This window comes from Melozone crissalis, unplaced genomic scaffold, assembly GCF_028551555.1.
Source record: "Melozone crissalis strain CALT ecotype California unplaced genomic scaffold, PUWL_Pcris_2 ptg000045l_1, whole genome shotgun sequence".
Taxonomy (NCBI): Eukaryota; Metazoa; Chordata; class Aves; order Passeriformes; family Passerellidae; genus Melozone; species Melozone crissalis.
The window spans coordinates 23778162-23793657 of record NW_026535823.1 but is presented as its reverse complement, the minus strand read 5'-3'; the positions used below and the strand labels follow the sequence as shown (position 1 = coordinate 23793657).

The 15496-nt window shown below is 40.4% G+C and overlaps 1 protein-coding gene across 1 annotated transcript in view; it reads left to right on the top strand.

Moving 5' to 3' along the window:
* TESK2 (testis associated actin remodelling kinase 2) overlaps nt 1-15299 on the top strand; it is a 74159-nt gene extending 58860 nt beyond the window's left edge. Inside the window, exons 6-11 of the mRNA XM_054285863.1 lie at nt 2681-2763; nt 4608-4683; nt 6314-6397; nt 7496-7582; nt 11025-11160; nt 13010-15299. Coding sequence (XP_054141838.1) covers nt 2681-2763; nt 4608-4683; nt 6314-6397; nt 7496-7582; nt 11025-11160; nt 13010-14019 — 1476 coding nt within the window. The 3' untranslated portion in view covers nt 14020-15299. The remainder of the gene's footprint in view (nt 1-2680; nt 2764-4607; nt 4684-6313; nt 6398-7495; nt 7583-11024; nt 11161-13009) is intronic.
* The last annotated feature ends 197 nt before the right edge of the window (nt 15300-15496 follow it).

The window sequence follows — 15496 nt, the reverse complement described above, 5'->3', positions numbered from 1 at the left end:
TTACTACTGATTTTGCTAGGAATGGGCTTTCATTCTTTCTGGGTTCCAGGAAGTCAGTGCTTAGCTATGTAAAAATTTGCCCCAGATGAATTAAATCAGTTTAGTTTCACTACAGTGAGCATTTGTAGTGACACTGGTATTTTATTGTATGGTACATGTCACCTGCTTGTGGCTGATTTAAGTGTGAATAAAAAAGTCACTCTTGTATCAGACTACATATCCTAATGAACTTAAATCCACACTCAGCACTTCTTCGTGTGCAAACAAAAGACAAGCATGCACTAATGAGAGAGAACACAGCAGCACAGCTCATATCAGTACCCTACAGCAGGAATGTTCCCCAAGGCTTTCCCCTGGTGCCTTCTCCTGGTGGAGTGGCCTCTCCTGTGGTACCTGTGGACCCCACAGCAGTGGGGTGTCTGTGCTGCTGCTGGGTCTCTCCAAATGCACTGCAAGGGAGCCTGGCTCTGCTGCAGGCAAATCCTGCTCACTGGGGAGGGGGCTCAGAGCTGTCAGGCAGCATTGATTTAATGTATGATTTATCTAGGAATAACCTACTTGTGTAATAGTTCAGTGCTGCACCTGAAAGCTGAGACTGCCTGGGGCTTGGTGGGGGGCGGGATTGTTCAGCTTCAGTTGATGTATTGCTGTCTAACGGGATGAGATTAGATCCTGGTAAGAACCTGAAGGAATATTTGCTGTCAGGATGATGTTTCATTTAAGCTTCCTTTTGGTAACAAAGCAGACTTGTAAATTATTGTGGATCTTAAGATCAGTAGACAGATTTTTAGTTATGTTGAAAATAGTTCTTAGTCAGGATGTAAATGTTTCCTCAAAATTTTGGAGATGAGGGATTATTGGAGAATGACAATAATCCATAAAACCCAGAAGGTAAAATTAAGTACTGCTGTCTTGCTTCTCAAAATGAATAAAATGTAAATAATCAAAGGTATAATGCAAGAAGGAAACCTACATTTCAAAACTAGTGATTACAAATTATAGAGGTTTTTTAAAAAAATGTTGAATTAAGAATCCTCTTTAGTCACTGAAAAATCTATGGCAGAAAAGTAACCTGAATATTTTCCTGCACAGAATAGTATCAGCCTTCTTGAACACTGCAAAATCTTTGGTGTCCTCATGGACTTGTTTCTGTGTGGTGCACAATGAAATTCCACTTGTCTGAATCATTTGAGTAAGATTTTTCAGTAGTTTTATCCTTCTCAGTTTTAAGTCCACTTACTGTGACCAAATATTTAAAGAGAAGCAAGCTGAATGAATGCACTCTTTGATAAAAGATAACAAAGCTCGCAACTGAGAAGCTTTGCTGCTCTTTGGGCAAGCACAGTTGATTTAACTCGGTGCATGTTTATGGATCCCCAAACTAACTGTAGTTATTATACTTGAGTCATGCTAAACAAATAAAGCTTTGCATCTCAGGAGCCTGGCATGTGTTTCAAGAGGCTGGCATGCACTTTCTTTACACGATCACAGGAGTGGCTCGCTTAACCTTTTAATTGGCAGGAAGAAAAGTCACTTCATGGCCTCAGCCACAATCGTCTCTGAATAATGTAAACAGTGATGACCTGAACTTGATCTTTTAGACAAGGGACTCACTTTTCTTGGTGGTTGCATTATACAGACAAGCTAATGCTCTGGGGTCAGCGAGGGGCTTGTGTGTGTCCAGGCACAATAAAGGCAGAAAGTGTTTCCTGCTGTTTAGCTAATTAATGCAGGGTCCCACCCGGCAGGAGCCGGCACTGGGTTTGCTGCTCACTGCTATTGTACTGCCCACAGGAGCACACAGAACTACACGTGGGAAAGGAATGAATTCTCTGTCTTGTTCCATCCATTGCAGGACAGAACAAAATGCAGGGAATCAGCTATCGATTCATTTGGTGCAATGGGAAAAGATGTGGTACTGGAATGGTCAGAGCATATTTCTCAGAGTTGTAAATAAAAAAAAGAAATCGATAATAGCCTGTGTGGGATGTGATGCTGTTAGAGCACAATTATCTCTGTGTGTCCTTAAGTTGCCCTCCATTCTGACACTGGAGGGCACATCTGAAAGGAAAAGAATGACAGCATTTCCCTATTACTTTTCTCTTAAATCATGTCTTATGATGTACTGTAAAGAATTTTGAGACTCTAAAAGCACATATAACTTGGTCACATCTTATATTTTCTGATGGAAGTTTTTTGCAAAGCAGCACATTGCTTTTCAGTAGTTAATGCAAAAAAAATAGGCATTTAGAGTCTGCTCTGATCTTGTATTCTGGTCAGCTACAGGCAAATTGTAAAGAGAAAATGTAAGGTGTCATAGTGAACAGCATGTATTGCACATTTGAGCATAAGGGAGCTAAATCATCTTAATTCTTGTTAAAACCTAGCAGGGTATGTGCTGCCTGTGGCTGCCTGCCTGCCTTCTCAGCAAGTTTTAAAGTGGATTATTAGCTAAGTGGAAGGCTGTTTGCAGCATCTTAAGTTTGATAGACATGTGATTGTGCAGGGGGAGGGTGGGGGAAAAGGGTTGTTGCTCTCAGACAAAAGCTTCTCATAGATGAATATCTTCCAAACTATATTTGTAGTCTTGTTTTATCTATTTTTAATCTGGAATGTTGCAGAGGTTTCATGCCCAGATAATAACTATTCTGTTTGGTTTTTGTTTTGTTTTTTTTTCCAGAACTGTTTAATCAAACATGATGAGAATGGATACTCAGCAATAGTTGGAGACTTTGGTTTAGCAGAGAAAATTCCTGATCACAGGTATGTGAGCTAATCTAAATGAAGTGAGAATTGTAGTACAAATGCAGGCCAGAAGCTCTTGTGAGCCAGGTCCCTGAGACTGTTATTGCACTCTGGTACAGAATTTTCAAAAAATACCCTCAGTCTTCAGTCTGGAACTGCAGGCTGGGTAGCCAAAATGTTCCAGCCTTAATTGCTGTCCATTTTTGATATTTAGTGGTGACATTCATTCTTCAAAACTATTCCAAGCACTAAAGAGTTTGCTCAAGCTTTTTGGTACATCTCTTAAGGTGGTACTTGGGAATTTTGGGTTTAAAAAAACCCAAAACACAAAGCAAACACAAAAATACTGTCCAGCACTCTGGATTGGGATGATTTTGTAATAAATGTCATTTGTTGATTTCGAGCAACTTTCATTTCTTTGCACTTACATAAACAATATTCATTGTCATTGCAGCATCATTCTTATTTAACCTCTGGGTTAGTTTTTAAGATCCAGGATTATAGCAGAGTAAAATAAAATTAATTATAAAATTTCTGTCTAGCAGTAGCTCACAATTTTCTTTTCCCTAGGATGAAATTATAATCTTAACTCATTTGAGGAATGCACAGGGGACTGTCACAAGCTATTGTCACAATTGAAAATAGTCCTTTTGTCATCCCTCCATTAGAGAGATGAGGGACAAGGATTTCATTGTTCTCTCTGTATATTGACTTGTGTATTGCAGAGTATTCTGATTGTGAAATGTGCTGTCAGATTTTCTCCAGTGTGTGCTTCTGCATAAAATAAATAAAAGCCTTCCAGCACTTTTGACTGCAAAGAAAACAATAAAAGTTGATCTCAGCTCTGCACAGTTTTTAAACTGCAAATATCCCTGAACCATACATTGAGAGATCTGAAGGCTTGCATTAATACTGGTGAAATAGTGGATCTAAAAGCTTAACAAAGTGAACATCTTAATTTACAAACTACTGATAAGTACAGCCAATGTCTGTCTTGTAGCTGCTGTGGAGCACCCTGTGAGGTGCTGAAAGCTTCAGCTGTATTCAGATGGACCCATCACAAAATCAGCAAGACACTAGAGGTGCCTTGAGGTGTGCTTAATACCCAGCTTTGAGATGCCCTGAAAACTGAGATTACAGTTAAGGTAGCTTGAGACTAAAGCCAACAACATCATAGAATGGCTGCATTAGCACTATTAGCCACTGTTTTGTTTTTATCTACTTTTACCTCCATTTTCAAAAGCAGCTTTGTTCTTTCCAGTTTGCTGGTAGCAAGCCATGCTACTTTGAGACCTTCAGAGGCTTTTCTTTTTTAAATAGGTATTCCCTCAAGATCAGCTGGGTGACAGGCTGGAGCCTTTCTTAAGGCCCCAGTATTCAGCTTTATGGAAACTGCAAGTTTTTTAAATTGGGTCTACTCTGAGTACTTTTAATTTTTCCATACTAAAGGATTCATCTGTCCATCTTGATTTTTATTTTTTTAAAACACAATTTTAAAAGCTTTATTATTTTAATAATAAATAAGTTTGACTTCATTCAGAGCTGCATATACATCTAGGGATGAATACCTGAATGTCTTGTTGGATGAATGGAGAGCTTGGCAGCTAGCCCAAAACTGATGTCCACAAACCTTTTTATGTGTAGATGAAGAAGCCAACTCTGCCAAGAGTTAGGCAATAAAAACTATTGAACAGCTGTGACCTTAACATAAAACATTCTTTTAAAGTAGCTGGACACTTTAAACTGGAAATAAAATAGGAGTAATTGATTGGGAAAGTTAGTAGCAATGCTTGAGCATTTAATTAATGATTCTTCCTTCTCTCCCACCACCTCGCATCCCTACCTATCCCACGTGTATATAGTGAGAAGTTACCAGTTGTGGGTTCACCTTTCTGGATGGCACCAGAAGTTCTCAGAGATGAGCCCTACAATGAAAAGGTAGGTACATAATATAAATGCAGTTAGTTGTCAAATGTTTTTCTTCTGCAGCAGTATGCAAGATTTAGAATTTCCATCATATTAAAACTTGTTCTTTTCACTTGTGATGTTTCTGTACTGAGTAACAGAAACAGTCTAAAAGAGATTGAGAATTAAATAGCTAATATTTGTAATTCATGGTTTTTAATCTTGTATGGAAATAGAATTGGCTTTATGATTGTTCTGTTATGCTATTTCCATTCTGAAATATCCCACAAACTTAAATATAATAATGTTTTGTTGACCTAACACCATTTAATTTAACCAAGTCTGAGAAATGTAGCAAAGTTGCTTCCATGACTGTACAGTAGTGAACCCTGGGTAGAAGTAAAAGGTCTGTATGTAAACTTGTACAATTCTGTGTGTGTGTGTGTGTGTGTGTGTATAAATATAAAAATAAACCAGCATGTCTGAAGGTGAGACACCTTGATAAGACAAAATGTTCTCCAAAGGTATTTTTAAGTTTTCCTGTTTGTGTCATTGGGAAATGTTTCTTTTGGAGGAGGATCAGGTCACACACTGGGTTTTAGAAGTGGTGTTTTCAATCAGTCTCTTCTTTACACAGGATTTTGTCTCCATTACTTCAGCTCTGCCACTGCAGCTTTTATGAGATAAAGGCCACATCCTGTACCTCTCTATATCTAGTAGTTAATGCTCTGTTTAATTGATGGTACTTTAAACTTGCAGGAAAGCAGTAACTACCTCAGTAATGAATGTAATAATTACCATTTCAAAGCTTTTAGAAGAGTTTAATTGACCTAAATTAATAATAAAGTACCCGAATCTATGATGCCACATTCCTCAGTGACCCTACCATGGGGAGGACTAAAGAGGAAGCAGATTTGTACCTCATTATCATGAAAGGTGACATATAAACAAGCCTGATAAGGGATGAGGGATTCATGCTTCTGCCCTGTAGTTTTGTATTCCATGTTTTCCTAAATTTTATTACCTGAAAAATTCAGGTGGGTGGAAATCTGAGGAACTGTGCAGCTCCAGAGGTAGTCAGATAAGTGCTTACCAAACGTCATGGAAATTAAACCTGATATACACTGCTGCTAGATAGCTCAAGCTTTGGGAAGACAGTTTTCTCCAGAGGTACTGAACTGAGAAGAGGAAAATGTAATTTTTCTTAAAAATAGCAATAATGTTCTGGCTAGGCTGTGAATTGTGTATTCTAAACCTGTTTTTCTAACCACAGTGATATATGAGCATGTCGTGTTTTGGCTATGTTTTTAATTATTCCCATGTGTAGGACATCAGATGGAACTTTACTATTCTTTGTGCAAGGAAGGATTTTTAATTTTTTTTAAAAAAATTTGCATTGCTGAATTAAGAGTAGTTTGGTGGGGTTTTTTTCCTCTTGAAAGAATTTTAAGGTTATCATTGCTATTTGTACAACAAGAATGCTTTCTGTGAGCATGGGTTTCTTCACATGGGAAATGTTAGCTTTAATGCAGTTGCTCAGTGTTTGTGGTGGTGTTTAGTTGTTTCATGATAGCCATTTGGGGTAAGGAGAAACTCAGTGGCAGATAAGAATGCTGAGCATTCATAGCTGAACCATGTGTCTATTGAATTTTTTCTCTCTCAGGCAGATGTGTTCTCCTATGGCATAATTCTGTGTGAGATTATAGCAAGGATACAGGCAGACCCAGACTATCTCCCTCGCACAGAGGTAAGTGGCTGTGTTTATAACATTGGTGGGAGGTGGTGAGTCTGCCATGATAACAGCTCAGCCTTTAGAACTTCTGCCACTGCTGCCAAAGATAGGATGAATAGGTGTGACATTAAAAATAGCCTGTAAAAAGCTTTTGCTCTTTATGCTGTTGTTGTGGGAAGCTCCATTGAAGACACTTTCTCAGAGGCTTTGTGCAGCTGCAATCCTCATGGGAATCCTTTCTGCCCCTAACTGGCAGGACATCGAGAGCACTGCAATGCAAACTCTTCCTTTTGTGGAGTGATAGCTCATGTAGACTTCTTGCCAGGTTCACAACGAGACATTTTGGCATTCTGTATGCACTAAGCAGCCCCCTCCTTGTGAAAGGGGCAGGAGCTGTGTTAACAGCAGCTAAAATAAGTTAACCCTTATTTTCGTGTGAACTCTGCTAAGCACAGTGGATCTCAGCTATAATTGAGGAATTAAAGATACTTTTTTCTTTATTCATCCCATCTACAGGGAAGCTTTTGACCCTTTGTGGGGTTATTCCAAATTGTCTATCCCCCTCCATTTCCAAAAATGGAAAATTGCTTAAGTCTCAGACTGCAATAAATGAAAGATTCTTTTTTAGTCTGCTCTTCAGATTTTATAGACCTGCACTTAAGGAACTGGATAATTTGTATCACCAGTTTACCATCCACTGAAAAGTTAGCAATTTTAACTGATACATTTCCATCATTGCAAAGCCTCTGGTTTTGGAGTGGGCTGTTAATTTGCACTACGAAAATCACTACAGTGAAACATCATAGTATATGGTATTTCCAAATCCACACAGGCAACATTTCAAGTGCAATGGACTGCATTTGAATCCAGGAAGAAGGATGGGCTTTGATGTCAGCCCATTCTCCACAGCTATCCTGTATCAGTAATCCCCACTGGGGATGTGCAGTTTGGAGTCTGCGTGAAGTTTTCTCAAACTCCTCTGTTATGTGGTTGCTGAGAAAGGTGTTCATGGTTATTCCTGGTAATTTCACATGGGGACTTCCCAAAAGAAGATGCTTTGAGCTAGATAGAAGACCTCATTTATTTCTCTGTGCTTTGTTATCGTTTGTACAGAATTTTGGATTAGATTATGATTCCTTCCAGCACATGGTGGGAGACTGTCCTCCTGACTTCCTCCAGCTGGCCTTCAACTGCTGTAATGTGAGTATCTTACTTGAAGGGGGGAGACCTAAACTGGAGTTCTCTAAATCCCTCTGGCTTTTGAAGATAAAGCTTAAAGTGTTTACAGAAGAGACTTGAAGAGCCCACCTCTAGAAGCAGTGTACCTTCTGACAGCCCAGGAAGTCCCTTTCAGTTTTTATAATCCTTCCCTTCCCCTTGCTCAAAGGTCTGTCTTGTGTTTCTGCAATTCTGTGTTCTGTCATGCCAAACAAACAGGTCTGGCACACTGAACAGCTTCTTGCAGGCTGCTCAGGCTGACCATAACCAGTTGGATGCCATTGACACTGGCTAACCCTCAGGCTGACAAAATCCAGCTGCTGTTGTGTGCAGACCTACTGAGCTATGAAGGAAGGACTGAGTTGCTCTTACAAACAGAGGGGACAAACACATCAAGATCAGGCATTAAACTATTTGGAAGTGTCTATATGATGCCTTTTGGAAAAGGGGTTTGACATCCAAATGCTTAGCCTGTGTCATAAAATCCAAACTGTGACTGAAATGATTTACTATCTGTAAGGCTATAGGCCATGTGCTGTATGGAGAAAATTTTCTGGCAATTATTCAAGTAAGATTGTGATAGTAGATACCTTCCTGGCTCCTTATTGTGAAAACTCCAGAGCAGTGGATCTCTTCTGCTGGTTATGCTGTAACACAGTTACTAGTACCAATCTATAGTAAACCAGTTTATATAAAATAAGAGAACCTGAGCTTCCACGACATTCAGCTGATGTTGGGAATGTCCAGTTTGCTCAACTTCAGTATAGGCAACTTTAAAAAAATTTACTGCACAGAACTTGGCCCTGGATTCACAACCAAGCTGTGCTGGAACTGATGCCAGCATTGTGTCCAAGTGAGTGCTTTTAAGAAGTCTCATCTCTTTGTGCTTTTGGTGGTTATTTTTGACCTGATGTCTCTCTTTACTTTGTATTGGTACAATAGCCCATGCTCAGGGAGAGAGTTGTATAAAGGTGAGAATGGGGGCAGTGACTGCTGCTCTTGGCACCACATAGCATAATTTAATTTTTAGAATGTTTGTGGAACTTACTATGGATGAGCTACTTAACTCCTCCAATTTCACCCTAGTACAGCAGAGCTTGCTTTACCTGGATAGGGGCACATCTCACTCATGTTTGAGGCCCTTTGATTACATGAGCACTAAAGGGTTTGGTTAGAGGTAGGATTTGGCTTTGGAAAGCTCAGCCCCCACCTGCAGACTCCAGAAATGGTATTGCATCCAAACACATGGTGCATGGTTCAAAGCAATTTTTCAGCTCAGAAATTCAGAGTAAAGCTTCTCATGAAGGAAGGGACAGTGACCTTATATTCTCATGTAGAATTTGGTGTGCTCAGAGAAAAAGGGTTTTCTCCTGCTCATTATTGTCAAATGCGGCTTCCTGTATAATAAATGTCCCTTTGCTGAATTGAAATGGAAATTACTGTCTTGTGATCTGGCCATTAATATGCTGATTTCAGTGTGGGGCATGCTGGAATTCACATAGCACTCACCTAGGAGAAGGAAAATGGAGTAACAGATAAGGCTTTCTTATATCTTCCTCAGCATGCTGTGCCCCTCAGTAAGAGGTGATCAGTGTGTTAATTTCCTCTGAGACATGGACATTTATGTACCTTTTTATTATGTAATAGATCAACAAGGTGTGAGCTGTATAGCCCAGCTGAACTAATGTGCAAAGCCCTGGGATTTTCTACAGCCAGGAAATGTGTTCTTAGGCACCCTAAGAAAACCAGTGAAAACTGACATTTATGAGTGGATTAAAATTTAACTTACTGTTATAAAGTGTGGGGGTTTGTAAATAAGCACCTGTAAGAACCCAACAATTATAAGCTTACCTGTGGGAACATTTAATAAATGTAATCATAAATGGTCATGCAAAAAGCTTACCAGGATGAGCTAAGCTGTTGCAACTGCTGCTTTGAGAAGGAACCTTCTCTTCCATTTGAGCAAAATCTGGACTGCTCAGGGATGGAAGAGGCAAATATTGCTCTGAGTAACTTTTCCATTGCTGCTTTTGTCTTGGATCTTACCTAGCACAAATTAAAATAGCCAGAGAGCTCTTTTTACTTCCTCTAACTTCCTGTAGCTTGCAACAGCTCTGTGAGATTCCCAAATTAGTAAGTTTGTCAGAGTACAGTGTGTGCTTCAGTGTTGCCCCTGCCCTACTCTTTCAGTGAGACAGGGAATGCAGAAAAATATTTTCCAATGCCAGTAAATTCCAGCTGCTGCTTTAGAACAATTTTCTTGCTGTTGAGTTCTTCAAGTGTGGTTTCTTTGTTTGATTTTTGTTACTGTCCATAGGAATTTTTAGCACTTTTCCCCTTGTGCTAGAAGGTGTTCTGGCATTGCTGATCATACCAGTTGTCTTCAGAAAGATCCATCTCAAACAACCTGCAGGGCAGTACCAGGGAGGTCTTTGGGGTTTGTTGTGTACAAAGCACTACTGTTCCCATTGTAGAGGTGGGATCTGTCTGGGCTTGTCCACTCTGAGAAAGCCTTTAGCAGGCTGGAAACAGCAATCAGGTCAAGCAGAATCGTTTTTGTTACTGGAATAAAGTTAACTTTAAGCTACTAAATTAGATGTTGCTACCTACAGTGGTGAAGCCTGTGACATGTATACAGAGTCAATGCTCAAAGTGATGAAATGCTTTCAAAGTTACTCCTTAAAGAAAGCTGCTTGCCCTGTGGTACAATTTTAGTGTTGGACTTTGTTTAGAGATATGTATCTGCTAGAGTGAATAAATAAATATGTACTGAGAAATACAGACTAATACATATTGATGAGCAGGGGGAATATTTTACCTGGGAAAGATGGATTTTTCTTTTTCCTAATTTATAGCTTTGTCAAATTATATAACCACCCTTGCTTCCTTACAAGATAGACCAGTACACTGAGTAGTATGGCTAATTAACATGGAAAAATCAAACATTTTCAGCTTTAAGATCAGCACTGCCATTTAGGTGTTTTAATTAAAGCCACAAGGAGGTGATGGAATAATTACAGTCTTTTAAAGACTGACATAGCCATATTGTTTTGTGCAATCCTTTTGAAATAACATTGGTACATAATCATTGTTTGATAGCCAGAAAGAATCCAGAAAGAAATCCTGAACTATCCAAGCTGTTTCAAGCAAACCCCCTCACAAGCCATGAATCTGGCAGTTTCCCACCTTTTAAATTTAAAATTTTTCCCTTTCATAGAATATTTACAAATTTATTATTAAATGTGAGAGGTGTGATAGAATACTGCTTTTCCCCTTCTATATATTTTTTTTTGCAGCGACAACACACTTAAAACCATTTTGAATTTCCTCAGTTTCCTCAGGTAGTCCCTCTCTCTGTCCACCGTGTAAGCAGAATAGCTTGGACAAACCCACATGGACTTATTTGATTTGTGTGCATTCACAGATGGATCCAAAGTTGCGTCCTTCATTTGCTGATATTGTCAAAACACTGGAGGAAATGTTAAACCGCCTGAGAAATGAGGACTCTGAGAGAGACAGAAAGTTCGTGAACCTTGACAACAATGAAAGAAAACCAAAAGGTAAATGTCTGTATTATACAAACATTGCTGGGTGCTCACAGCAAGAGGTGGAAAAGCTTCATATTTTGAAAACTGATATTTGGCTATATATGGTTTTATTTATGGTTTATGAATGATTTTACACAAACCCTGAAAATTATTCTGGAGCAAGGCTCCATGCTTTGCATTGTGGAATGTCCTTTGGTGAAAAAAACCAGCTGTTTCTTAAAGTGCCTGATAATATTCTGTCCCCAAGATCTTGAGAGGAAATTTAGAGTTCATTTGGGAATGAGTTTGTAAATTGCTGATAGTATATAAAAACCCATAAATTTTTGATTTATTGCTGCTTTGTACATATACATAATTTCTTTGGTGTATGTTACTTGTAATATTTAGAGGCTTCTTAAATTCCTTCAGGAGGAAGAGCACAGAAGATGCAAGAGTATTATAAAGTACCTAGAAATACTCTGAAAGACGAGAAAAGATGAGTCCCAGGTCTGCTTGGGAATGTTTGCCTTGAAAGGTTTTCTCTAAAGCTGTCTGGTGCCACCTGGTGTGGGGAGCAAGCACTTATAGCCTGGGCTGGATTCTGACTTGGGTGTTCTATGTTAGTACACTTCTGGCATTAGAATCTTAAGAGTACATTTAAAATAGTTTCTTATATTATGTGGATATACCAATATGCAACATATAGACATAATTATTGATCTATAGTAGATCATAATTAGTGAACTAATATAGTTGTAGATTGAAATAATTTTTCTCTATGTGAAACCACATAGAGTTAATGCATGTGGTAGTTCTCCCACACCTGGAAAGCATCTAAAAGAGGTGTGAGTTAAAAAGGAAGTTTGTTTGTTTGTTTAGGATTTTTTGTTTGGGTTGGGGTTTTTCTTTTGGGTTTTTTTTTGGGTTTTTTTGGGGTTTTTTTTCTGTTATTCTCCCTTTGGAGTACATGTACAAAACAAGTACTTCTCAAAGAAGTGTTACATGCTGTTCTTTGACTTGCACAGTCTTTCCTACATGGAATGGCTGTAGTCTAAACTGTGACAATATTTAAAGGGAAAAGTGAAAATCCATGTGCTTATTCTGGAAATGTTAGTCAAAAGGAGATATCACTTCTTATACCCATTTGTTATTGCTGTCTAACACGGGTCTTCAGAGGCACCTCGAGAGCCCATGGCAGATGCACGTTCCAAACACTTGGGGAGTTAACATCTACCAGTTTCTCATCCTAATCTAGTGACACAGCTTTTATTTATAAATGTGTGTGTGTGCAGTGAGTGCAAATACACAGGCATATGTACAACTTTTAATCTCCTGTTCATTAGGGTCAGACTCTCATGTATCTCCACTTTTGTATTGGATAATGTACTGAAAGGAGGCTGGGATAGAATGACTTAAAATCTGCATGGTACAAGGAGAGACTGTTTTTGTCTTAGACATTTCCCATCAGGGTGAACAAGTGCCAATTTCTTTGGCAACTATGATTTGTACTGGTTCTCTTTTGTGATCAGTAGCACTAACAGACTCTGGGCAACCTCTGCTGGAAGCCAGGAGGATAAATCTAGAAACATGCAAATTGTTCTTCTCCAACACCACCCTGTGCCATCTCTGCTGTGGCAGTGTACTGGCAGCAAGGAGGTTTGCAGGGGCCCTAAATACAATGAGGAAAAGAGAAGAGAATGGAGTGCTTGTGTTTGTGAAGCAACTTATAAGGAAGGAGCAGAGATGTGCTTACGGAACACAGTTTGGAATATCAGAAACACAGCTTTCTTCTTTACAGTGCTCATGAAGGCTCTGTGAGTGAGCAGGTGAACAGCTATAGGGAGCTTCTTTAAGCTAAGAGTGTTTCTCTTTTTCTACTCAGGATCAATTGACAAAGGACCAGGAGTGAAACGTTTGAGTTCCTTGGATGATAAGATCCCGCCCAAGTCGCCCCGTCCGCGCCGCAATATCTGGCTGTCCCGCAGCCAGTCGGATATCTTCTCTCGCAAACCTTCCCGGAAGATCAACGTGCAGGACCCCTACTACACACCCAGCAAAGGGTTAGGCCGCAAAGTTAACCCCTTCAGTGCCCGGGAGGACCTCAAGGGGGGAAAGATCAAATTCTTTGACATGCCAAGCAAGTCTGTGATTTCCCTCGTGTTCGACTTGCATTCTCCAGAGGCGGGCGGAGGCCTGAAAGGCAGCCAGTCCCAGTTCCGGCAGGCATACAGCACAGACTGGCAAGACCTTTCCCTTCTTCCTGGGAGGAGATGCAGATCGCTTCCACTCTCTCCTGAATTACCACACAAGGAATATGGCCTCTTTGGGGGACTGTCTTCAACTGTTGGCAGGTGTGACCCAGCCCAGTTAGGTGCAGAGGTTCGGCAAAAACTCTTGAGTAGCACTAAATATGGTGTGTCGGAGATACCCCCCTTTCACGCCAAGCCTCACAGAACAGAGTTCCTTCTTGCACCAGGACAAGAAGAGGATATGGACTGTTCAGATGGGCCAGCGGCCCAGGAGGAAAATGGGTTTTGCCCTGTTAAGAACACATGTGGAGATGCAGCATGTGATCAACCATTAGTGCTGGCCCAGTCCGGGCCATCTTACAAAAAGCTCCCAGTTGAGAATTCAGTGAACTCTGAGGGATGTGGCTCCCCACAAGTGTTTGCAGGTTGTCTCCCTTCTGAAGAGATGGAGGTAGAAGATGACCTACTGAAAATTACGCTGTTAGAGCCTACAAAGCCTCTGTTCAGTGTTAGTCCTCCCACAGAGCTGAAGAGAGAGGCATGGCCCTTCAGGGAACAGGATGGGGACAGTCCTGCCCTGTTGTCTCAGACCTCCTCCAACATCTCAGCAAGTGGCAGCACAAAGTCAGCTTGTGACATATGAAGAGAGGGCTCAAACTGAATGTGTCCTTGAGTTGTTCCCAGCTGCTTAAACTAAGCTTTTCTGCAGTGCTGGGCTTCACATCTGAAAGAGACTCAACAAGCTGGCTGTAGGACAGATAGCTGCAGACATTGCCTGAAGAGACTGATCATTTTATAAAACCTTATTTCAAATTGTGCTTATTCCCTTTCCTGATTTGAATTAGGAGGGGGAACTACTCCAGCCAGAATGGCCATGTGGGTCCCACAGCCCTTCCTGGAGGCAGCAGCCAGAGCAGGCACCATTAAACAGTTTGACCTGGATTTCCAGCATGGGGCATTTTAAGGTCTTAAGCTCCATGTAAAGTAGAAAGAATGACCCTTAGATTTTTCCCTCTTCCTCTAACTGAACATCTGCTCTAAGCCACTGCATATTTTTCATTAACATTCTGCACCAGTGCACCTGAGTCAGAGCCTGTGTTTCAGAAACAGGCACAGAAGTCTTTCTGAGCTATGTTGAGCAGATAGGAATGCTCTCTAGTCCCAGAGCTGCTTTGAATGCTGTTGTAGCATTAAACAAGCTCTTCTTTCAAAAGCAGCAAAAACAAAACCCCTCATGCTGGTCACAATCTGCAGGCTGAGTCACATGACAAGTACTTTGTGATTAACAAGAAGAATCTGTTCCCTGGTGTTTCATTTTCCCTTGGGATTTAGTAATGATGTTTAATACATTTGTGCAGGGAAGCTCGCTTCCTTGTACAGCTCTTTATGTACCTCAGCCCAAATGTGGAGGAAGATTTGCCCAGGGCACAGAGAAGCATATTCCAGGCATTGCCATTTCTGGGCTTCTGAAGAAACTGCTCCTGAAAGTACCAGCTGTACTGAGCTTTTGGCAGGGGGTGGGCCCTTATCTCTGAAGAGCTGAGTGGACATCGTGATCTGTTTCTGCAGAATAGTTAAATAGAGTAGCTACATCACAATTGACTATTATCACTAAGCTAGAAGGGTCACATTCACCTCCCTCTCTGGTGATCCCATCTCACTGATTTCACTGCAGTAATTGATGGCTCCTCACTAGCCTGCTTGACAGAGGACAGGAATCCCCTGCTTAGGGGGAGTTGCCAGCAGTGTTGTAGCCCCACAAGTGCTCTTGGAGAGGACAGCTCACAGGAGGGCTTTGAATTGTCAAACTGAAGAAAATTAGCTTGTCCTAAATTGTCTTTTTGTTTCCTCTACAGAAAGAAGCTGCTGTTTTTATTGGTTTCTCCTGTCACTGAATAGGATAATATTTTTTTTAATTTTTTTTTTTTTTTACTTCCCTTGACCAGCGAGTACGTGTGAAAGAAGCAGCAACATGAGCTTTAATGCTGCTTGCTGGAACCATCATCAGCAATCCCTGCTCTGGGATGCAATGTATGGGAAAGCTCATTCTGTGACATTTGTGCAACATCCTTCCCTTTTCCACTATCATCATCCCAAAAAACATGGGATTTTAAAAATTT